Source organism: Scyliorhinus torazame, chromosome 19 (genome assembly GCF_047496885.1).
Source record: "Scyliorhinus torazame isolate Kashiwa2021f chromosome 19, sScyTor2.1, whole genome shotgun sequence".
NCBI lineage: Eukaryota > Metazoa > Chordata > Chondrichthyes > Carcharhiniformes > Scyliorhinidae > Scyliorhinus > Scyliorhinus torazame.
Window position 1 is genome coordinate 81,197,732 of NC_092725.1, and position 23,877 is coordinate 81,221,608.

Sequence of the window (23,877 nt, forward strand, 5' to 3'; positions counted from 1 at the left end):
AATCCACCTGAGATACCCTCAATTACGACTCAGGAGAGGAGTTCGATAATACAAAGGCTTTAATAACCAGAAAACCAGACAGCTGCCGAGAAGTGTGCTCACTGCACGCTGCCTACTGAACGTAACCTTATATACAGCTTCCTGGGGGTGGAGCCGGAGTCCCCCAGGGTTCCAAACCCGGTCTTAAAGGGGCCTACGCATTAAGGGTACATATGTATACAGATATCATTCACCACATTCACCCCGTTTAAAAAAAAAAGCATAGTCCGCCGGGGGTGAAGTGGAATTACAAGTTCAGTCTTTTGGATGGTCTGATTGCCTGTGTCGACCTTCTCAGCTCTGGCGGTGGTGCGGCAGATATGGTCGTCCTCGGTGGTGGTATATCTGGGAGCACGATTGCCTGAGCCTTTGCCCGCATTGGAGCGGGGGGGGTATCCGGGGTGACTAGGGTGATTGGTGCCGGCGCTGGCTGGGGGGGGAGGGGGGCGCTATGGGGGGGGGCACTGTCGGAGTCGACCGCCGGTGCGGGGAGAGGAGCGTCGGTGGAAGGGGGGGCGTCGGTGGGCGAGCCAGCGGGTGCCAGGTCTCGCAGGGAAACGGTGTCCTGCCTGCCGTCGGGGTGCTCGACGTAGGCATATTGAGGGTTTGCATGTAATAGTTGGACCCTCTCGACCAATGGATCTGTCTTATGGCTCCTCACGTGCCTCCGGAGTAGAACTGGTCCCGGAGTCGTCAGCCAGCGTGGAAGCGAGACCCCAGAGGTGGACTTCCTGGGGAAGACAAACAAACGGTTGTGAAGGGTCTCGTTCGTGGCCGTACAGTGGAGCGACCTAATGGAGTGTAGGGCATCGGGTAGGGCCTCCTGCCAGCTGCCGATTGGGAGACTTCTTGACCGTAGGGCTAGAAGAACAGCCTTTCAAACTGCCGCGTTCTCCCTCTCCACCTGCCCATTTCCCCGCGAGTTATAGCTGGTCGTTCTGCTCGAGGCGATGCCCTTGTTGAGCAGATACTGACGCAGCTCATCGCTCATGAACGATGTACCCCGGTCGCTGTGGATATAAGCGGCGAAACCAAACAGGGTGAAGATGCTGTGCAGTGTCTTGATTACGGAGGCCAAAGTCATATCGGGGCAGGGGACAACGAATGGGAAGTGGGAGAATTCGTCGATGACAGTGAGGAAGTAGGTGTTGCGGTTGGTGGATGGGAGGGGCCCTTTGAAGTCCACACTTAGTCGCTCAAAGGGCCCAGAGGCCTTTACCAGGCGGGCCTTGTCTGGTCGATAGAAGTGCGATTTGCACTCCGCACAGATCTGGCAAGCCTTGGTTATGGCATTGACCTCCTCGTTGGAGTAAGGTAGGTTGCGGGACTTGATGAAATGGGCAAGCCGGGTGACCCCCGGGTGGCAGAGGTCATAGTGGATGGCCCGCAGATGGTCTTTCTGCGTGTTGGCGCACGTGCCGCGGGACAGGGCATCTGGGGACTCGTTGAGCTTCCCCGCACGATATGTGTAGGTGGAGAGTTCGATCCTCCACCTCAGAATTTTATCATTCTTTATTTTGCCCCGTTGTGCATTATCGAACATAAAGGCGACTGACCGTTGGTCGGTGACGAGGGCGAACCTCCTACCGGCTAGGTAGTGCCTCCAGTGCCGCACAGCTTCCACTATGGCTTGTGCCTCCTTCGCGACTGCAGAGTGTCGAATTTCCGAGGCGGTGAGGGTTCGGGAGAAGAACGCTACCAGTCTGCCCGCCTGGTTGAGGGTAGCAGCCAGGGTGAAGTCTGATGCGTCGCTTTTTACCTGGAAGGGAATGGTTTCATCCACCGCGTGAATGGCGGCCTTGATGATATTGGCCTTGATACGACTGAAGGCCGACTGAGCCTCAGCCATCAGGGGAAAAACCGTGGTCTTAATGAGTGGACAGGCTTTGTCCACATATCTGGGGACCCACTGGGCATAATAGGAAAAGAGCCCCAGGCACCGTTTGAGTGCCTTGAGGCTACGGGGGAGGGGAAGTTCTTTAAGGGGGCGCATGCGGTCGAGGTCTGGCCCTAGGACCCCGTTTTCCACGACGTAGCCGAGGATGGCTAACCGGGTTGTGTGGAACACACATTTCTCTTTTTGTATGTCAGATTGAGGGCCCGGGCGGTCTGGAGGAACTTCCTCAGGTTTTTGTCAGTGTCCTGCTGGTCATGGCCGCAGCTGGTGACGTTGCCCAAGTACGGGTATGTAGCCCGTAAGTTGTACTGGTCCACCATTTGATCCATTGCCCTTTGGAAAACGAAGACTCAGTTTGTGACACCAAAAGGAACCCTGAGGAAGTGGAAGAGCCACTTCGAAGGCTGTATAGGGGCGGTCCTCTGGGCGGATAGGGAGTTGATGATAGGCCGATTTTAGGTCGACCGTGGAGAATACTCGATACTGGGCGATTTGGTTCACCATTTCTGCTATGCGGGGAAGTGGGTACGCATCGAGCTGCGTAAAGCGGTTTATGGTCTGACTATAGTCCACCATCAAACGTTGTTTTTCTCCGGAGCGGACTACCAGTACTTGTGCTCTCCAAGGGCTGTTGCTAGCCTCTATGACCCCCTTCTTTTAGCAGCCGCTGAACATCTGACTTGATGAAAGTCATGTCTTGGGCACTGTACCGCCGACTCCCGGAGCGGACTACCAGTACTTGTGCCTTTAAGCTTACAGTCGGGGGTGAGGTTCGCGAAGAGGGGGGGGTGGTGCAACTTTGAGTGTCGCCAGGCTACATACCATGAGCGGGGGCAAGGATCTGCCGTACTTCAGTGTCAGGCTTCGGTGGCTGCACTGAAAGTCCAGACCGAGCAGCAGGGGGGCGCAGAGGTGAGGGAGGACATAAAGTTTAAAACGGGCGTATTTGGAGCCTTGGATAGCGAGGTTCACGACACAATACCCCGTGATTTGGACCGAATGAGACCCAGATGCGAGGGCGATAGTTTGGGAGGTGGGATGGGTGCGCAGGGAGCAGCGTCTTACCGTGTCTGGATGGATAAAACTCTCCGTGCTCCCGGAGTCAAAAAGGCAGCGGGTGTCGCGGCCGTTGATCTGAACCAGCATCATTGAGTTTCGCAGGTGTTTCGGCCGAGATTGATCGAGCGTGATCACTCCTATTTGCGGGCAGTCAGAGTCCTCGGTTGAATCGGACTCGCAAAATGGCCGCCGCCGTCGGTCGCACGTTTTGAGTTTTGAAGGTGGCCACCGCCAAGATGGCCGCCCCATGACTCGCACGAGGCCGATGATGCGTCGGACGTAGGCGTGTCTGGCCGCCACGTGGCCGCGTTGCGGCCTGTGGTCCCGGGAGTTCGATTTCTGGGCCCGATGAGACTTTTGTTTCTGGCCTTTGGGCCCAGCCAGGCAGACCTTCGCGAAGTGCTCCTTCTTTCCGCATTCGCCGCAGATAGCGGAGCGGGCCGGGCAACGCTGGCGTGAGTGCTGGCCTTGCCCACAGAAATAGCATTGGGGGCCCCCGGTGTGGGCGGGTCGCCGCGCGGCGCAGGCCTGAAGCGTGGCCGAGTCTGGAGGGGATCGAGAGGGGTTCGCAAGGTCCGCGGAGTACGTGCGGAGATTATGGTGCGCCGCTTCCAGGGAAGAGGCGAGCGTTACCGTGCCTTGGAGGTCCTTCGCTCCGTCTTCTAGGAGCCGCTGCCGGATGTACGTGGATCAGATTCCGGACACGAAAGCATCACGAATATGTAAGTTCATGTGGACTTCTGCCGTCACCTCTTTATGGTCGCAGTTCCTGGCGAGCGCGGTGAGTCTCTCCAAGTATTCATCTAGCGTTTCCCCGGAGCGCTGGCGGCAGGCCGAGAGCAAACGTTTGGCGTGTACCTCGTTTATCGGCTTTACGAAGCGCTTCTGTAGGATTTCGACCGCCGTTTCGTACGTCGTAGCTTTCTCAATCACGGAGGATAGTCGGTGGCCCACCCGGGCATGTAGTAAGCTCAGCTTGCAAGGTCCGTCAACTTCAGTCTCTGAGGAATTCAGATAGGCCTCAAAGCACCGGAGCCAGTATTTAAAGATTTCAGTGGCTTCCGGCGACTGAGCGTCCAAATTGAGCTTCTCCGGCTTTAGACCGCTGTCCATCTTGATGTAGTCTGGTTATTAAATTGAGATACCCTCAATTGCGACTCAGGAGAGGAGTTCGATAATACAAAGCTTTAATAACCAGAAAACCAGACAGCTGCCGAGAAGTGTGCTCACTGCACGCTGCCTACTGAACGTAACCTTGTATACAGCTTCCTGGGGGCGGAGCCGGAGGCGGGGTCCCCCAGGGTTCCAAACCCGGTCTTAAAGGGGCCTACGCATTAAGGGTACATGTGTATACAGATATCATTCACCACACCACCTAACCTGCATATTTTTGGACTGTGTGAGAAAACCGGAGCAACCGGACGAAACCCACTCAGACACAGGGAGAACGTGCAGACTCCACACAGGCAGTCACCCGAGGCCGGAATTGAATCTGGGTCCCTGGTGCTGTGAGGAAGCAGTGCTAACCACTGTGCCGCTGTGCCGCCCTATACCCCTTATATCAGGGGACCAGCTAATTATCCACCATACCAGCCGCATTTAAATTAGGTCTGAATCTCAAAATGGCTTGGGTCTCATGTGGCAAGATTGGATGGTGGGAATAAGCCCCATACCAACTACAGACTGGTTTAGACTGAATTGGAAGATCAGCCTCATTGTCTGATTTTGGAAGCTTTGGAATTGCTTAGTTTGAAGATTAATCACTCTCATTCTAGTTCTGACTGGAGCTGTTCTTCATGTGTATGTATATGTAGGTTTTCAATGTGTATGTATATGTAGGTTTTCAATGTGTATGTATATGTAGGTTTGCAATGTGTATGTATATGTAGGTTTTCAATGTGTATGTATATGTAGGTTTGCAATGTGTATGTATATGTAGGTTTGCAATGTGTATGTATATGTAGGTTTGCAATGTGTATGTATATGTAGGTTTTCAATGTGTATGTATATGTAGGTTTGCAATGTGTATGTATATGTAGGTTTGCAATGTGTATGTATATGTAGGTTTTCAATGTGTATGTATATGTATGATGTGGAGATGCCGGCGTTGGACTGGGGTGAGCACAGTATGAAGTCTTACAACACCAGGTTAAAGTCCAACAGGTTTGTTTCGATGTCACTAGCTTTCGGAGCGCTGCTCCTTCCTCAGGTGAATGAAGAGGTCTGTCCAGAAACACATATATAGACAAATTCAAAGATGCCAAACACCCACCAGGTACGCGGTACATACTCGTGCGACTCGGCCAACGTTGTCTACCTCATACGCTGCAGGAAAGGATGTCCCGAAGCGTGGTACATTGGCGAGACCATGCAGACGCTGCGACAACGAATGAACGGACATCGCGCAACAATCACCAGGCAGGAATGTTCCCTTCCAGTCGGGGAACACTTCAGCAGTCAAGGGCATTCAGCCTCTGATCTCCGGGTAAGCGTTCTCCAAGGCGGCCTTCAGGACCCGCGACAACGCAGAATCGCCGAGCAGAAACTTATAGCCAAGTTCCGCACACATGAGTGCGGCCTCAACCGGGACCTGGGATTCATGTCGCATTACATTCATCCCCCACCATCTGGCCTGCGAAATCCTACCAACTGTCCTGGCTTGGTACAATTCACACCTCTTTAACCTGGGGTTACTCCATCTCTGGATCTGTAAAGATTTAATCACCTGCTAATGCTCGCATTCCAAGCATTGTTTGGCATCTTTGAATTTGTCTATATATGTGTTTCTGGAACAGACCTCTTCATTCACCTGAGGAAGGAGCAGCGCTCCGAAAGCTAGTGACATCGAAACAAACCTGTTGGACTTTAACCTGGTGTTGTAAGACTTCGTACTATGTATATGTAGGTTTTCAATGTGTATGTATATGTAGGTTTGCAATGTGTATGTATATGTAGGTTTTCAATGTGTATGTATATGTAGGTTTTCAATGTGTATGTATATGTAGGTTTGCAATGTGTATGTATATGTAGGTTTTCAATGTGTATGTATATGTAGGTTTTCAATGTGTATGTATATGTAGGTTTTCAATGTGTATGTGTATGTAGGTTTTCAATGTGTATGTGTATGTAGGTTTTCAATGTGTATGTATATGTAGGTTTTCAATGTGTATGTATATGTAGGTTTTCAATGTGTATGTGTATGTAGGTTTTCAATGTGTATGTGTATGTAGGTTTTCAATGTGTATGTGTATGTAGGTTTTCAATGTGTATGTGTATGTAGGTTTTCAATGTGTATGTGTATGTAGGTTTGCAATGTGTATGTATATGTAGGTATTCAGAGTGCCACAGCACTCACTATTGTTCTACCATCAGGGTGTTTAGCAACAGTATGTCAGTCCATACCATGTGCAAACTGTGAAGAAAGCATCCGCATGTCTGTCTAAAAATGTGATTGTTTTGAATTTCCGGGAACCTCAGGACATAACATGGTGGAAGCATGTGTCTGTGAGGGAAACCCAAGCATTTTAAATGGATTCAATGCTGAATTGGATTGAGAAAAATCAATATGAACTAGTTCCAGAGAGAAAACAAGCGTGAATTGTGCAAAAATGAAATGGCTGCCACCACAGCAATGAATGCCCATCCAAAACCCATGTTGAATAGAGAGACAGACTTTCAGCAGTTTTCTAAAAAGCATTAGCTTCTAAAAGGGTCAGCTGCATCCCTCTATGGACAGGACAGAAAGGGTTAAATTTGTTTAATATTTGGAAGATGAGTCAAGATGACAATAAAAACCTAGACAAAGTTTTTGAGAAATTCAGCATAAAACTCCAGCCAAAGTCAAATCATTGGTCCCAACTGATGTGAGCTCTGTGCTCCGAGTTGGCTGCTAATAGAATGAGCAGGAACTCTCCTGTCCCCTGTCTTTATAGTGCTTGTGCTCTCACTGGTGATTGGCTGTGGTGTTGTGTCTGCTGATTGGTCCCACTGCATGTCCATCTGTGTGTGTGTGTGTGTGTGTCTGCACCATAATATACTGGTGTATATTATGACATCCCCCCTTTTATATAAAGGACATGCGCCTGCGTGACAATAAATATCGTGTAGTGAATGTACCTGATTATGTGTGTGCGTGTTATTTACATGACTATGTACATGAGGCTAATCTATTTACACGGGAAGGTGCCTGGTGCAGAGAAATAGGGTGTCACACCAACAAAGAAATGAACATTATATACAAACTACTGGAACGATGAAACAGGATAACAGAACAGATCAAAGAGTCCAACATTGTAAAACTCATAAGTCAAGTCTCTGAGGTGGGCGCCAAATTCTGGTTGACCGTCAGGGTGGCACACCACTCGTCGTCTAGATCAATGCTGTACACCGACAGCGGCTGGTGGTTTTGATTCGGGGACAGCCTGTTCTTTGTTATAACAGCGACTCGAAAAGGCTCCCTCGGGTCCTCAGTGTCACTGATCTGCGGGAAGTCGGAATCGGACTCGGTGAACGTGGGTTGAATTGCCCGAACGTTCCTGCGAGGCTGGCTGAAGCGATGCAAATTGGCAGGCTGAGCTGCTCGACAGCAGGCAGCATAGTGGCCAAGTCTGCCACATCGTAGGCATTGTCGCGCTTTTGCAGGACATTGCCACTTTAAATGGGCGGAGCCACAGTTGCCGCATGTCGTGACGTCAGTACGCTCATTGCGCCACCGCGCAAGCGCGGTGCGGCCCTGCATGGCGCACCACATTCCTCCACGTCAGCGTCCCTTCGTTTGGCACGTACAAGCGTGGGAGGCCGCAAAAAGCGCGCGAAATGACCGCCCTCATCTAGGCTGCAGCCTTGGAGGTGTTCAATTGTTTGGACCCGTTCCGCCTCGTGGGGACCTTGCCGCGCCGTTTCAGCCGCCTGTATGTGGGAGTACCGGCTGGTGGCATTTACATGCAGGACACAGATATCAATGGCAGTCACTAGGGTGAGTTGCTTAATTTTGAGGAGCTGCTGACGCAGGGGGTCCGACAGAACACCAAATACGATCTGGTCGCACTTCATGGAGTCGGAGGTGGGCCCGTAGCCGCAGGACTGCGCAAGGATGTGGAGGTGTGTTAAAAAGATTGGAAAGGCTCATCCTTACCCTGCAAGCGCTGCTGGAACAGGTATCTTTCAAAACTTTCATTGACCTCTATGCTGAAGTGGGTATCGGATTTGAGGAGAACCGTCTTGTACTTTGCCTTGTCCTCGTCGTCTGCGAATGTGAGGGAGTTAAAGATGTGGATGGCATGTTGCCCGGCCGTGGAGAGGAGCAGAGCAATCCTCCTGGTGTCCGAGGCGTTCTCCCTGTCCGTGGCATCAAGGATGAGCTGGAAGCGCTGTTTAAAAATCTTCCAATTGACCCCGAGATTGCCGGCGATGCGGAGCGGCGGCGGAGGGTTGATGTTCTCCATACTTCAGGATGCCGGAATGCTGATTAGTGGCAGGTGGGTCTCAGAGGTGCTAGTACTCCTTGTACCATAATGTGTTGGGTGTTCTGGATCACAAACAGGTCACCAACACTGGAAGTGGTGCAACTCTATTTTATTATAAGGTTAACTATATTAACATACTTGAACTGTGGGGAAATGCAATACCAGCTTTAACTGTTGACCCTTGCCTAGTCCTAACCAGGTGATGCACTCAGCACATGGTGAATGTCTGTGTTGCAGGCTGTGAGCTCTGTGCTCCGAGCTGGCTGCTACTAGAATGAGCAGGAACTCTCCTGTCTTCTGTCTTTATAGTGCGTGTGCTCTCACTGGTGATTGGCTGCCGTGTTGTGTATGCTGATTGGTCCCACTGCATGTCCATCAGTGTGTGTGTGTGTGTCTGCACCATAGTATACTGGTTTATATTATGACACCAATGATATGAATTTCAATGACTGAGGCAGGAACAAGGTGTGCTTGTGAGGCAATTTCTTAATGAGATTTAAAAATGTAGCCAGCAAAATACAGAGGGTGGGATTCTCCCACCGCTCCGCCAGTCGTAGAATCCCTGGGAGCGGCGTGAATCCCGCCCCGCCGCTCCGTCGCCTGCTGCGGTATTTTCTGGCGCTGGTTTGCGGGCGGGGGCGGGGCTTACGCCGCGCCGGTTGGGGTCCGTTGGCAGCGCACCGGCAATTCTCTGGGCCTGTTCGGCCGGGCGGGCGTCGTTTCCTGGTCCATCACGGCGGGGCCTGGCTTGTTAGCGGTCTAGCGGGGTCCTTGGGGGGACGCGGGGGGATCCGACTCTGGGGAGGGCCCCATGGTGGCCTGGCCCGCGATCGGGGCCCTCCGATCTGCGGGCGGGCCTATGCCGTGGGGGCACTCTTTTCCTCCGCGCCGGCCTCTGTAGGGCTCCGCCATGGCCGGCGCGGAGAAGAACCCCCCTGCGTATGAACATGTCGGCCGGTCTGCGCATGTGCGGAACCACGCCGGCGGTTCGGCGCATAGGCCAACCCGTGCCGGCCCTTCGCCGCCGGTTGGCGTGGCACCAACCCCTCCAGCGCCAGCCTAGCCCCCATAAGTGCGGAGGATTCCGCAACTTCCGGGCGGCCCGACGCCAGAGTGGTTCGTGCCGCTCTTGGCGCCGGCATCGGGCCATCCAGCCAGTTGTGGGAAAATCCATCCCAGACTGTTTGAATGACAGCATCAAGTAAACATGAAGTATTAGATGAACACTGGTGTGTCATACAACATCGTGATCTTCACAGCTCTATGCAAAGTGGCTCGACATAATGATCCATAATTCAAACCCTCGAAAATAGGATTGGGCTATATGATGGCATGATACTCATACCGAGAGGACAAATTAATTTGAAAGTCCAATGCAATGGCAAGAATCAAGATCTGGAGTTTGAGATCTTAGGCGACAGGCAAAAGCCAGTCATCTCATCCAAAGTAAGTCTAAAATTTGGACTGGTAACCCTAAACATGCCAAAATAAATTTACAACGGGTCACTGCACACTATACCACTGACCACTGAACAGATCCTAGAGAAGTACAAAGATATGTTTACAGGGTTTGAATGTCTACCTGGGGGATATCATCTCGAAGTAAATGATATTATACAGCATATACAGCATATGTCAAGAGTTCCAGCTGACCTCAAGTCAAACTTAAAATCAAGATAGAAGAGCTGGAAAAGGGAGTAATCAAGAAAGTAATAACTCCTACTGAATTAGCAGTATTGTAGCAGTGAAACAACCTGAAAAGCTGAGGGTATACTTAAAGGATCTAAATTAAGCACTGAAAAGATCTCACTACCCTATGCCAACCATTGAAGGAATTTTACCACAACTTGCCAAGGCAAATATCTTTATTACCCTCGATGTGATGGTTACTGACAACTTAAGCTAAATGAAAGCAACTTCTAACTATATTCTGGACACCAGTCGGGAGATACAGATGGTTGCACATGCTGTTTGGTGTTTCCACAGATCCAGAAGGGTATTAATGCAGACAACATGCAGTAGTCAGTGATCCTCTCATCAGTGATCACACCCCATGATGAAAGTTGAGGATGCTAGAACAGAATATTACATTTTCCAGATTCAACGTGAAGCAGCAGCTCGACATGCTCTGGAAGATATTCACCCAGCAGACACTGAATCTGACAGACAACCACTTGTGCAAATGAAGCAAACTACCCAACCAGATGCAACTGTCCATGTTCTGCAAGAAGTAGTGATGAAAGAATGGCTCATGAGCATCAAGGACACATCTGTGGTCACAAGAGCATATTGAGGTGAATTGACAGCCCAAGATGGCCCCTTGTACAAAGGAAAGAGAGTCCAATTAGATGATGAGAGGGGAGATGCTGAAGCACATCCATGCATGTCATCAAGGAATTGAATCAAGTCTGGAAAGAGATCTACTGAGCAAAAAGACTAAAGACCCCCATCAACTGTTATCGTGTTTGTAATGAGCGGCAAGCTAAATGGGCTAGAGAGTCACTGATGATGCATGACATCGCGGACAGATCATGTATGAAGCTGGGAGTAGACTCTTCACTCTAGCAGGAACTGATTATTTTAATAATGTAGATTATTATTTTGACTACTGGGAAGTAGACAAAAAGACTTCAATGATGATCACTGAGATAGTAGAATGCCTCAAAGCTCACTTTAATCATTATGGCATTCCAGACATTGTGATGAATGACAATAGCCCTCAGTTCATGAGTGAAGAATTCAGCCTCTTCATGCAGGATTAAGAAATGCAATATTCACAGTCAAATGGAAAGGCTGAGGTAGCAGTGAAAATTGCCAATGGAATCACCAAGAAGTCAAGCAATACTACCACATAATATAGAAGTCAATCCTCCAGTGAAGAAGCACTCATTGAAGGCATGGAAAATAGTCCAGTCCAAAGACTAATGTCACATTGCACCCAAACTATTTTTCCAATAGCAGAAAGGTTATTGAAGCCAAAAGTAGCCAAAAAAATCAAGATGAAATGGCAGAAATCCAGTTGAACATTTGAGAGCGAGTCAGGGTACAAACCTTCAACAGTGGTCAGTCCATGTAAAAACTTGGGGCATGCGATCAAGTGGTTATCACACAGTGAAGTGAATGACCAAATATACCGGCACAACTACAGGCATATATTAATAACCAGAAATACTGTTTGTTTACTACAGGCAGCTGATCAGGACGATGGAACCGCACAAGCTGTACAGAGTACAGAATGACCTTTACACCCAGAGATCCAACAGTCCCAACAACAGAAATGGAAGAACAATAGTTACCACAGGAACAAGTACCATGAGAATGACACTCTTCATAGAGGAGACATCACCCAGGCAAACAGCCAATGACATCATGCATGTGTAATGTGGTAGTCTGTATTAGGGGTACTATGGACCTAGTTTGAGGCTGTAAGATCATTGGTGTGGGAGGTACCTGAGACAGGAAGATCATTGGTGAAGCCTGCCTGCTGGTTCCACCCAGTAAGGCGGAGTATAAGAGTCTGGGTCTCCCTAGCAGCTGCATTCTGTACCTGCGCTGCTGGGGGAAACATCTAGTCCAATAAAGCCTTCAATTGTCATCCAATCTTGCTTCTGGAGTTATTGATCGAGCATCAATTTATTGGACTAGATTTTAAAGAATGGAGCTCCGAATCAAGCCGGAGTGTCTGCAACTCAGCCCCCAAGCAGCAAACTCAGCGGCAACCTTCAAACACTGGCTGGTGTGCTTCAAAGGGTACCTCAGGACGGCCACGACTGCACCCACGGAGGACCAGAAACTGCAAGTTCTCCACTTGAGGGTGAGCCCAGAGATCTACACCCTCATCGAGGATGCGGACGATTTCGAGGCCGCGATGGCCCTGTTGAAAGGACACGACATTCGCCCAGTACACCAGGTTTACGCCCGACATCTGCTAGCGACGAGGCGACAAATCCCAGAGGAATCGCTGGATGAATTCTACCATGCGCTCCTGATACTGGGTAGGAACTGTGACTGCCCGCAAGTTTCAGCCAGTGACCACACAGCACTTTTAATCTGGGACGCCTTCGTTGCAGGTATGCTGTCCTTCCAAATCCGCCAGCGGCTGCTGGAGAAAGAGACACTAGGCCTCAAGGAGGCATGGGCCCTTGCTAGCTCCCTGGGTGTGGCCTCCCGAAACACCTACCCGTACGCCCCCGACCGCGCGGCAGCCCCTTGGGCAACGTGGAACCCACCCGTGGCCGGCCCTGATGCATCCCCCAGCCCCCACAAGCTTGTGCCGCACGGCTAACAGGCAACCCCGGGGGCCCCCGCTGTTATTTTTGCGGGCAAGCCAAGCACCCCCAGCAACGCTGTCCGGCCCGCTCCTCCACCTGCAAATGTTGTGGCAAAAAGGGCCATTTCGTGGCGGTATGCCAGGCCTGGGCGGTCGCCGCTGTCTCCGGGGCGAACCGGGGCCGCCACCACAACTCTCTCCACGGGCCATGTGCGGGCCGCAGGCGCCGCTATCTTCATTTTTCCCAGCCATGTGCGGGCCCAGGGCACAGCCATCATGTTCCCCAGGGACCACATGCGATGCATGGGCGCTGCCATCTTGCCCACCCTCAGCCATCTGCGACCCTTGGGCACCGCCATCTTGGCTGGAGTCTCAGGACCCCGATTCGGATGACCACACACCACCCGAGCAAAATCTTCAACTTTTACCACGACTCACCTCGGTGACCCTGGACCAGTCTCGGCCTCGAACGCTCTCGACTGCAACGACGACCGTGCTCATCAACGGGCGCAAAACATCCTACCTGATCGACTCCGGGAGCACAGAGAGCTTCATACACCCCAACACGGTAAGGCGCTGTTCTCTTCCCATACACCCAGTTAACCAAAAAATCTCCCTGGCCTCTGGGTCTCACTCTGTAGAGATCAAGGGGTTCTGCGTAGCCAATCTCACAGTCCAGGGAAGAGAATTTTAAAAATTCCGACTCTCCATCATCCCTCACCTCTGCGCTGCCACGCTCCTGGGATTGGACTTCCAATGCAACTCCAGAGATTAACCTTTAAATTTGGCAGCCCTATACCCCCCATCACTGTCTGCAGCCTCACGACCCTCAAGGTCGACCCGCCTTCCCTTTTTGCGAACCACACCCCGGATTGCAAACCCGTCGTCACCAGGGGCAGACGGTATAGTGCCCAGGACCGGACCTTCACTAGGTCGGAAGTCCAGCGGCTACTGAAGGAAGGGGTTATCGAGGCTAGCAACAACCCCTGTAGAGCTCAAGTAGTAATTGTAAAGGCCGGGGAGAAGCACAGGATGGTCATCGATTATAGTCAGACCATCAACAGGTATACGCAGCTCGACGCGTACCCTCTCCCCCACATATCTGATTTGGTCAATCAGATTGCACAATACAAGGTCTTTTCCACGGTGGACCTCAAATCCGCCTACCACCAGCTCCCCATCCGCCCGGACGACCGCAAGTACACTGCATTCGAAGCAGATGGACGGCTCTACCACTTCCTAAGGGTTCCCTTCGGTGTCACAAATGGAGTCTCGGTCTTCCAACGGGAGATGGACCGAATGGTTGACCGGTACGGTTTGCGGGCCACGTTTCCGTACCTCGACAACGTCACCATCTGCGGCCACGACCAGCAGGACCACGACACCAACCTCCGCAAATTCCTCCATACCGTAAAAACCCTTAACCTAACCTACAACAGGGACAATTGCATGCTTCGCACCGACCGCCTAGCCATCCTCGGCTACGTAGTGCAAGATGGAGTCATAGGCCCAGATCCCAAACGCATGCGCCCCCTCATGGAGTTTCCCCTCCCCCACTGTTCCAAGGCCCTGAAACGCTGCCTGGGATTTTTTTCATATTACGCCCAATGGGTCCCCAATTATGCGGACAAGATCCGCCCACTAATCCAATCCTCAGTTTTCCCCTGTCGGCAGAGTCCCGCCAGGCCTTCAACCGCATAAAGGCGGACATCGCAAAAGCCACGATGCACGCAAACGATGAATCCCTTCCCTTCCAAGTCAAGAGCGACGTGTCCGACGTAGCTCTGGCGGCCACCCTCAACCAAGCGGGCAGGCCCGTGGCCTTCTTCTCACGTACCCTCCATGCTTCAGAAATCCGTCATTCCTCCGTTGAAAATGAGGCCCAGGCCATAGTAGAAGCTGTGCGACAGTGGAGGCATTACCTGGCCGGCAGGAGATTCACGCTCCTCACTGACCAACGGTCGGTAGCTTTCATGTTTGATAATGCACAGCGGGGCAAAATAAAGAACGATAAGATCTTACGGTGGAGGATCGAGCTCTCCACCTACAACTATGAGATCTTGTATCGTCCCGGGAAGCTAAACGAGCCTCCTGATGCCCTATCCTGCAGCACATGTGCCAATGCACAAGTGGACCGACTCCGGGCCCTCCATGAGGACCTCTACCATCCAGGTGTCACTCGATTCTTCCATTTTATCAAGACCCGCAACCTGTCCTACTCCGTCGAGGAGGTCAGGACCGCCACCAGGAACTGCCAAATCTGCGCGGAGTGCAAGCCGCACTTCTACAGGCCAGAGAAAGCGCACCTGATAAAGGCTTCCCGTCCCTTTGAACGCCTCAGTATGGACTTCAAAGGGCCCCTCCCCTCCACCGACCGCAACACGTACTTCCTGAACGTGATTGATGAGTACTCCCGGTTCCCATTCGCCATCCCCTGCCCCAACATGGCCGCATCCACCGTCATAAAAGCCCTCCACAGTATCTTTACCCTGCTCGGTTTCCCCGCCTACATACATAGCGATAGGGGGTCCTCCTTCATGAGCGACGAACTGCGTCAATTCCTGCTCAGCAAGGGCATTGCCTCGAGCAGGACGACCAGTTATAACCCCCAGGGAAAAGGACAGGTAGAGAGGGAGAACGGAACGGTCTGGAAGACCGTCCTACTGGCCCTACGGTCCAGGAATCTCCCAGTATCCCGCTGGTAGGAGGTCCTTCCCGACGCAATCCACTCCATCCGATCACTGCTGTGTACCACGACAAATGAAACACCTCATGAACGTCTCCTTGTCTTCCCTAGGAAGTCCTCCTCCGGGACCTCGCTCCCAACCTGGCTGGCAGCTCCTGGACCCATTCTGCTCCGCAATTACGTGCGGGCGCACAAGTCAGACCCATTGGTAGAGAGGGACCACCTCCTTCACGCTAACCCTCAATACGCCTACATGGCGTACCCCGACGGCCGGCAGGATACGGTCTCCCTACGGGACCTGGCACCCGCTGGATCCTCACCCACACCCCCCCACCAACCCCACCCTCCCTCCCACCGGCGCACCCCGCGGCTGCCCCCTTTTCAGGTGGATCGGTTCTTCCACTGGTCCCACCCATGGGTGATGAAGCTACCGAAGAAGCCAAAGTCACGCTCCCGGAGTCACGGATGCCCAAGCCGGCACCTGCATCTCCGCCGAAACTGCGCCGATCACAGAGGACGACCAGGGCCCCCGATTGACTAATTACTTCATCCTGATATGTACATGTAAAATGAGCACTGTAAATAGTTGTGACATGTAATAAGGCAAAACCCTGATATGTACATGTAAAATGAATACTGTAAATAGGTGTGACATGTAATAAGGCAAAACACTGTACCACCGACAGGTACCACCATAACCTCTACCACTGTATGAAGCGAGATCACCCCCGCCGGACTCTTTTTTTAAAAAGGGGGTGAATGTGGTAGTCTGTATTAGGGGTATTATGGTACCTAGGTTGAGGCTGTAAGATCATTGGTGTGGGAGGTACCTGAGACAGGAAGATCATTGGTGAAGCCTGCCTGCTGGTTCCACCCAGTAAGGTGGAGTATAAGAGACTGCGTCTCCCCAGCAGCTGCATTCTGTACCTGCGCTGCTGGGGGTAACATCTAGTCCAATAAAGCCTTCAATTGTCATCCAATCTCGTCTCAGGAGTTATTGATCGAGCATCATGTACCATTAAGAAACCTGTACGATTTAACAATATGTGTATAATGCTTGTGCAGAGACTGACTAGAATAACAAACAGCTTGTTAATTCATGAGAACGATTGCGGTATAGTGGGTAACTCACAATTACACATGCTAGTGTTAGGGGCCAGGGTTTAGAGAGCCCCAAAGTGTATCATGGAGTTCACCTGACCTACAACTTTGAATAGATTGTTAAGGGGCGCACATGGCCCTACTCTGCAGGTGTGATGCAACAGAAATCACCAGTACTTTTAAATTAAAACACTGTTTATTTATGAAACCAGTTAACACTTTATAAACCCACAGTAAACATCTTAACAACTATCAACACCAATAAATCCCCCAAAGAATACAGTACTCGCTAAGTAACTCTTAATATTTTCTTGAAATATCCATAAGACAAAAGGAACCCTCAGAAAGACATTAACTTCACTATTGAGAACAGTTACCACTTTGAAACCACCAAATGAACATTCATAAGCTTGCAGAGATTCATACACATCTTGCTGTGATTGCAGCTTTTCCAAATCTAAAACAAAACTAAACACACCTTGTAGCAAACAGCCTAAAGCGAAAATAAAAGCAGACAGACAGCCCAGCTCCACCCACACTCTGACATCACTGATAAACATCCATTTCTTAAAGGTACATCCACTACAGGTATTTTTCTAAACACCCATTTCTTAAAGGTATTCTCACATGACACTAGTGCATGCAAATTTGCCTTTTGTTAGTTCGGGAAATGGCGGTGTTTGTGTCTTTTGTTCATTATGAAAGGGGGATGTTGGGTTTTGAAGTACAATCATTGCTACATGTCCCACCTGGTTTGCTGTAGTCATGTGACCTCTGCTGTGAGGCACAAGGGGGAGCCACCTTACATTCAGTTCAATAAAGGCACAACACTAGAAAGACTGTAATCTTGGAACTCGTAACAGTTTCTGGGAGGAAATTAGTGTTTGAGATAGGAAACACCCTAAATTGAAGTTGATCTAGGAATACCAAATAAATAAGGAATACTGGAGGCAATAAAAAGCCTCAATTACCTTGATTTACACTGATACCAGCTTCATATTACCATGAGTTAAGTTTGTAATTTCTGGCAGATAAGGTCATCTTGCCATTTTGTGGTCATTTGCATACATTCTTCAGCCAAGGGCAGATACTTCTTAGCAAAGCACAGTAACACTGGGATTTTTAGAAGTGGCACAATGATTGTGTATTTGGACCTCCCTTATTTTATGACTTCCCCTCCACTAAAATGTTGTTTTGTACAATTTAGATGCCACATTTAAAATAAATACAGTAATTTAATCTAACAAGAGTGAAGAAGATTGAAAGGTGAGAAAATGAATTTGCATTTTGAGTGCCCTATCAGGTCACTCAGAAGTAATAACAACTTATATTTGTACAATGCCTTTAGCATAATGTTCCCAGCTGCTTCTGGGGAACATGGTCAAACAAAACATGAAAACAAGCCTCGTAAGGGGATCTTAGCTCAGATGACCGAAAGCTTGGTCATAGACATAGGGATTAAGGGCTGTTTTAAAGGAAGAAAGCGAGGAAGAGGGGTGACGAGGTGCAAGGAGGGTATTCCAAAGCATTTCAGAAATTATTTAAAGCACGTCACAAATAATAATTTGGAAATGTAGCAACTGTTGTTAAGTGGTCAAATAGGATGGTCTGCTTGATGGCTGAGAGAGAACACTGGGGGAACTCCCAGCTCTGTGAATAATTTCATGGGAAATTTAATTCACAATTTAACCACTGTTTGGCATCACATCCAAAAGACAGCAGCATCGACAATTTTGCATCAATCCTTAGGAACAACAGTCTGGATTATATATTCAAGTCCGACAGGTTGAAATTCCAAACTTGGTACAACAACTATTTAGGAGCTTTTTGGTAGGTTGCCCGATTTTCCTGTTGAATTTAATTGTGCAACATTTGAAAATCCACATGGATAGAAAACAACTGCAGGGATACAGATAATGTGGGAGTGGAGTGAATTAGTTTTTTACCTTCACTGCCTCAACTTTCCTTCCTAACATCTCTTTCATCTTCTCTCCAAACTGCATTACCAATTCCAAGCCATCCACCTCTTCAATCTTTATAAAGGGTTCTACATCTTTGTATTTCTGGATAGGAAGAAAAAAAAATCAGCAATAATTACAACAAAATACAGTGAACCAAAAGGCAACAATCATTTACAAATCCTAAGCCTCTACACATCAGGTGAATATTGAATGTGCAACAATTATAGATATCTTAAATATTATTACCAGTTAAAATGCCACATTTTCAGTTCGCTGGTAGATCTCCTGTTGCCACAGCTCCACTGTTGAAACTGAAGTGAATGTGTTTTATAAGAAATAATGTGATCTGCAGTGACTGAAAATGGTAAATACCATTGTGGTTAACTGACAAATTAAGATATTTACTGCTGATTTGGAGACTCTTACATAATTGCATCCATTATTCTTTGAAAACTGGAAATTAGCCTTTTATTTGGTTATTATGATTTCACATTTTAAAGAAAGAGAATACATAGCAAAGTGGATGCAACATCATGCAGTTGCAAGTAGTTATCTAATAGTTAGCAATACTGGAGAGAAGAGTGGGTTTTAGTTCAATACCGCCACCTCCTTTCACTTCAGGAAGGACATAGCTTATTATGCTATAATCTACCACCCCACAGCTTGCAGTGAGAAAGGCTATAGCAACACCTAAGAGTAACACAATCAACTCCAATTTACACAACATTTTGGCTTGACAATTTATCACCATTTTCTCCACTACAATTTGTCAAAATCCTGGAATCCCTAAACCAACAATAGTATGGATACACCAATAGGTCTGCAGCAGTGTAACAAGGCCGAGTGGCAGAAGTTAGAGAAGGGCAGCGAATGTGGCCATGACCACAGCATGGAAACAAATATGGGATATTGGTGATCGAACTTGGGGGCAATCCTTTGCTTTAATAGGGATTGGAAAATCCTGGGTTTTGGTTATAATGGGGCATTATTCTGGCCTTGGTACATTTGGGACATGTTCCTAGGTTTGACTGAATTGAGGGTGACCCTGAGGTTTGACATATTGCATTGAGGCAGCTGATCTGGAATCCTTACAAATGGACAATTGGGTTTGACAGGACCATCAAATGCAAACTTCAGGTCTGTTACAACCAGGATTGATTTGTAATGTTTGGTGTTCTGTTGGGTGCAGGAATTGAGGGATGACCCTGAAGTTTGAAGTATTGCAATGAGGCAGCTGATCTGGAATCATTACAAAGGGACAATTGGAGTTTGACAGGACCATCAAATGCAAACTTCATGGGCAGAATTCTCCGATCTCCGACGTTGAAATCGTCGATCGGCCGGAGAATCTACGTTTGCGATGGACACGGGGGACACCGTTTTTGCGATGCTCCGCCCCTCAAAAACAGCGTACTCATGGAGTACACTGCACGCCGTCGAGACGGCCTCAGGACATCATCTGAGGCCCTCTCCCGATGTTCTGCCCCAAATGGGCCAAGTCCCCGACGGCGTGGGGCGTGTGTCCTCACAACATTCAGGGACCTCGCGTGGCGGCTGCAGACTGAGTCCAGCACCGCGACAGTCGGGAGGAGCCATTCCGCTGGTAGGTGGGGACGTCGGCGGGGGCTGGGGACTGGTGGGGGGTAGTCCGGGGGTGGCGAGGGAGGTTACAGGGGGGCACTATCTAGGAGGCCAGGTCCGCAAGTGGCCGGTCCCATGTTTTACGGAAGCACGCCAACACCGAGTCGGAGAATCCGGCACCAGATATTCGGCGGGGGCGGGAATCGCGCCGTGCCGGTCGGCGGGCCCCCCCCGGCAATTCTCTGGCCCGCGATGGGCCGAAGTCCCGCTGCTGGAATGCGTCGCCCGCCGGCGAGAATCAAACCACCTCTCTTCCCAGCAGGACTAGGTGACGCGGGCGGGTTACGGGGTCCGGGGGGGGGGCACGGAGCAATCTGGCCCTGGGGGGTTCCCCCACGGTGGCCTGGCCCGCGATCGGGGCCCACCGATCCGCGGGTGGGCCTGTGCCGTGGGGGCAATCTTTTCCATCTGCCTCGGCCACAGCCTTCACCATGGCCGACGCGTAAGAGACACCCCCCCCCTGCGCATGGGCGGGGATGACGTCAGCAGCCGCTGATGCTCCCGCGCATGCGCTGACTTCCGCCGCCCGGCGAAGTCCTTTCGGCCCCGGCTGGCGTGGCGCCAAATGCCTGTCCCGCCGGCAGGAGAAGCGGAAACCTCTCCTTAGCGGGCCTAGCCCCTCAAGGCCGCTAAAGGTGCGGAGAAATCCGCACCTTTGGGGCGGCCCGACGCCGGAGTGGTTCCTGCCACTCCATCCCGCCGGGACCCCCCGCCCCGCCGGGTAGGGGAGAATCCCGCCCCAGATGTCTCAACAGGCGATCCATACATTACTACTCCCGTGGCCAGGCCAGCGGCAAAATAGGGATTACCAATCCCAAGAGAAAAAAGAGGAGCAGTCACAAAGTCAGTCACAATATCGTTCTCAAACCAAAAAAAGAAGAGGAGGAGAGCGGTGGATACCGTGAGTCCCACTGATGACACCAAGCAACAAGACGTCAGCAATGTGGCCAACACGCCAGACAATACACAATGGCGCAGCAGCAAAAAGTATTGCGTAAGGATGCAAGAAAAGCTGGTGACGAAGGCATGGCCAGCAAGGATACAGGTGCCTTCAAAAAGCATCACGTCAAAAGGATAAGGCACAAAAGATCAGCACAGAAACCAGTCTTCAAAAAAGCTGTCGAGCCCAGACGATCAGCGGGGTGATCCGGTTGGCGGTGCACAATGAGCTGTGCACAAGGGACAGACTTAGCAGGCATATCATGTGAACTAAAGCAGAGTTAAATCTGTATGTACATATGCCATATGTTAAACAATAATACCAGTCATGTTTTGTATATAAATGTTAACATCTCTAAAGGAAGGGGAATGTGGTGATATATCTGTGAATAATATGTATATAGTTAGCAATGTGGCCTCCAACCAGCTGGTGGCATCAGACATCGGTCATGTGACATCCAACTCTCGTCACTTGGTAGTAAGGTGTACAACAGGACAGTTGCACATAGGTAGGTTCCAGGAGAGTTCACGAAACTCAAATAGTAACTTAATCTGTACAGTATTTTGTTTGTTACCTTTCCAGTTAATCATCATTCTAGTTCAGTCACCAGCAGTTCTGTAAGAATCATTGCAAAGACAAGGTCACAGAACACAACAATCTCCACATCTTCAGTGTCATAATATCCACTCGTATATAATGAGATGCAGACAGGCAGTGATTGATACACAGGATAACCAATGAACACACACAACACATAACAACCAATCTCCAGACAGGACACCACTACTATAAAGCACACAGGGCATTAAGACTCTCCCTCTCTCTACAGGACACAGCTACTGAGATAGTAAGAGTGCACAAGCCAGTGAGCACTATCACCATGAGGTAGAGTTAGTCTGGTCAAGCCAGTAGGAGGTTATCAGTTAGATTGATAGAGTGTCAACTCACAGCAGACTATGTACAGCAATCAGGAAGTTCAATGAAACAGTGTTGGACCATCTCCTGTGTCAGAAGCCTGTTTCTAGTTTCACTGCATCCAGTTGCAGTCAACGTTGAACCAACTTACTTAACACATCTTTCTGAACAACATGAGTAACATCAAACCTCACTTGCATTACTACCATCTATTCCACAAGATCCATGAAGGCGATGTCATTTCTCTCCAGTTACTATAATGTACTTCACATAAAAGAAACCTCAGTAAGTTTTAGTATCAAATATTATGACGCAGAAATTACTTTAGCTTAATTTTTGTGCCCAAAATAGGCACTGGCATATGAAACATGTGCCCCAACTGGAGGCCTGAACTCAGCCATAAATAATAATAATCTTCTTTGTCACAAGTAGGCCTACATTAACACTGCAATGAAGTTACGGTGAAAAGCACAGAAAAAGCACAGGAGTGTCATGTTATAACCTGCACAAGACCTATTGGGTTGGAGTAATTAGTCCCCCCGTGAGTCTCGCTGAATACTAGCGCCCCCGCTAAGTGGGCGGGGGGCTCTAGATCATTCATGGTTAAGATCTGCATAAAGTCGGCCAGTTATGGAATTGATAAAGCAGACCCGGCTGGAATCTGATGTATATTGCAAATATTGCTTTGCAATAAATCAAGTTTTCTTTTTACTAACTTGGTTCGGACTCATTTGTGCCCTACAAAATGCCTGTAGCAGCAGTGGTAATGGCTGCAGCGATAAACGGTCCCCAGATTCTAAGTCCTGGGGCTGAATTTTATGCTCCCTCACCTGTGTGTGTGAATGCAGTGCCTCGCAAAATCCTGCACATGGCCTACTTGCTGCCTATCTACCTGCAGTTAACTGAATGAAATTGTATTGAATGGAGCAGCTTGCCAGTCTGCCCTTGGACCTATTGAGTCTCTTATTGAGTCAGCTGTAATGATATGTATATAGTCAGTGAAGGGTTAATGATTACATCTATGTGTAAATCAAACACTAGAGGGCGTTACTAATTCACTGTATTTAAAACAGCCTCTAAAGGAATTCTGGGAGAAGCTGAAGTGAACATGGAGAGAGAGAGTGAAAGTTGATTAGAGATATATAGCACGAGGTCAAGTCATAGTGTAGTTAGTAGTTCGATAGAATGTTAAATACTGTAGTACAGATTCAATATCATTTGTTTATCATCTATAACTCAATAGAGTGTGTGAACTTCATTTAATTAGTAGTGTAATAAAAAATTAATTTTGTTTCAATCTTTTGATTGGTATATTCTTTGTCAACACGACATCGGGTCATTCTGGAAGAAAAAACAAAGGATACAACATATTACCAGTCATGGTAATATAACAACAGCTATACCTGGTGTCAGGCAAAGGTTGAGATCGCCATTGCAGGTTCCCAGTGGCAATCAGAGGCACCCCCACCCCATCACAGGATCACACCTTCCCCTTTACTCTACCTCCTTGGCCTCTCAAACACAGTGCCCTACCCCTCTCACCCTCCTGACCCCAGAAAATCACCCCAAATTTACCTTTGTGTTTGGCTCTCCATTGGGGAGAGCCTATATTTCCAGCGGTGGCCACCATGACACCTGGTATTACTGGCACTATAACGCTGCCAGCCATCTGATTGGTCAGTAGCTCTCTGAGGCAAAACCTCCTCTCCCTGAGGGATGAAAATCCAAACTCCAGCGATTAGCAATAGGAGGACCCCATAAAATCCAGTCCCCAGAATTCGGGACAAATCCAAGGGGGTATTACAGCAGAGAGGGGGCAAGGCCTAGAGTGTGTGGAGAGAGCGGTGTCTGGAAGTCTAAATAGAAAAGTGAGAGGGAAGGAAGTACCCATGGGATCACCCCT

At 49.5% G+C, this 23,877-nt stretch overlaps 1 protein-coding gene across 5 annotated transcripts in view; it reads right to left on the minus strand.

Annotated features, from left to right (window-relative positions):
• The window catches only part of LOC140396252 (voltage-dependent calcium channel subunit alpha-2/delta-4-like), an 820,155-nt gene that overhangs the window by 727,355 nt on the left and 68,923 nt on the right, over window positions 1-23,877 (minus strand). For all 5 annotated transcript variants that reach the window (XM_072484603.1, XM_072484602.1, XM_072484604.1 and 2 more), the window contains exon 3: window positions 18,464-18,580. In XM_072484603.1, coding sequence (XP_072340704.1) covers window positions 18,464-18,580 — 117 coding nt within the window. The remainder of the gene's footprint in view (window positions 1-18,463; window positions 18,581-23,877) is intronic.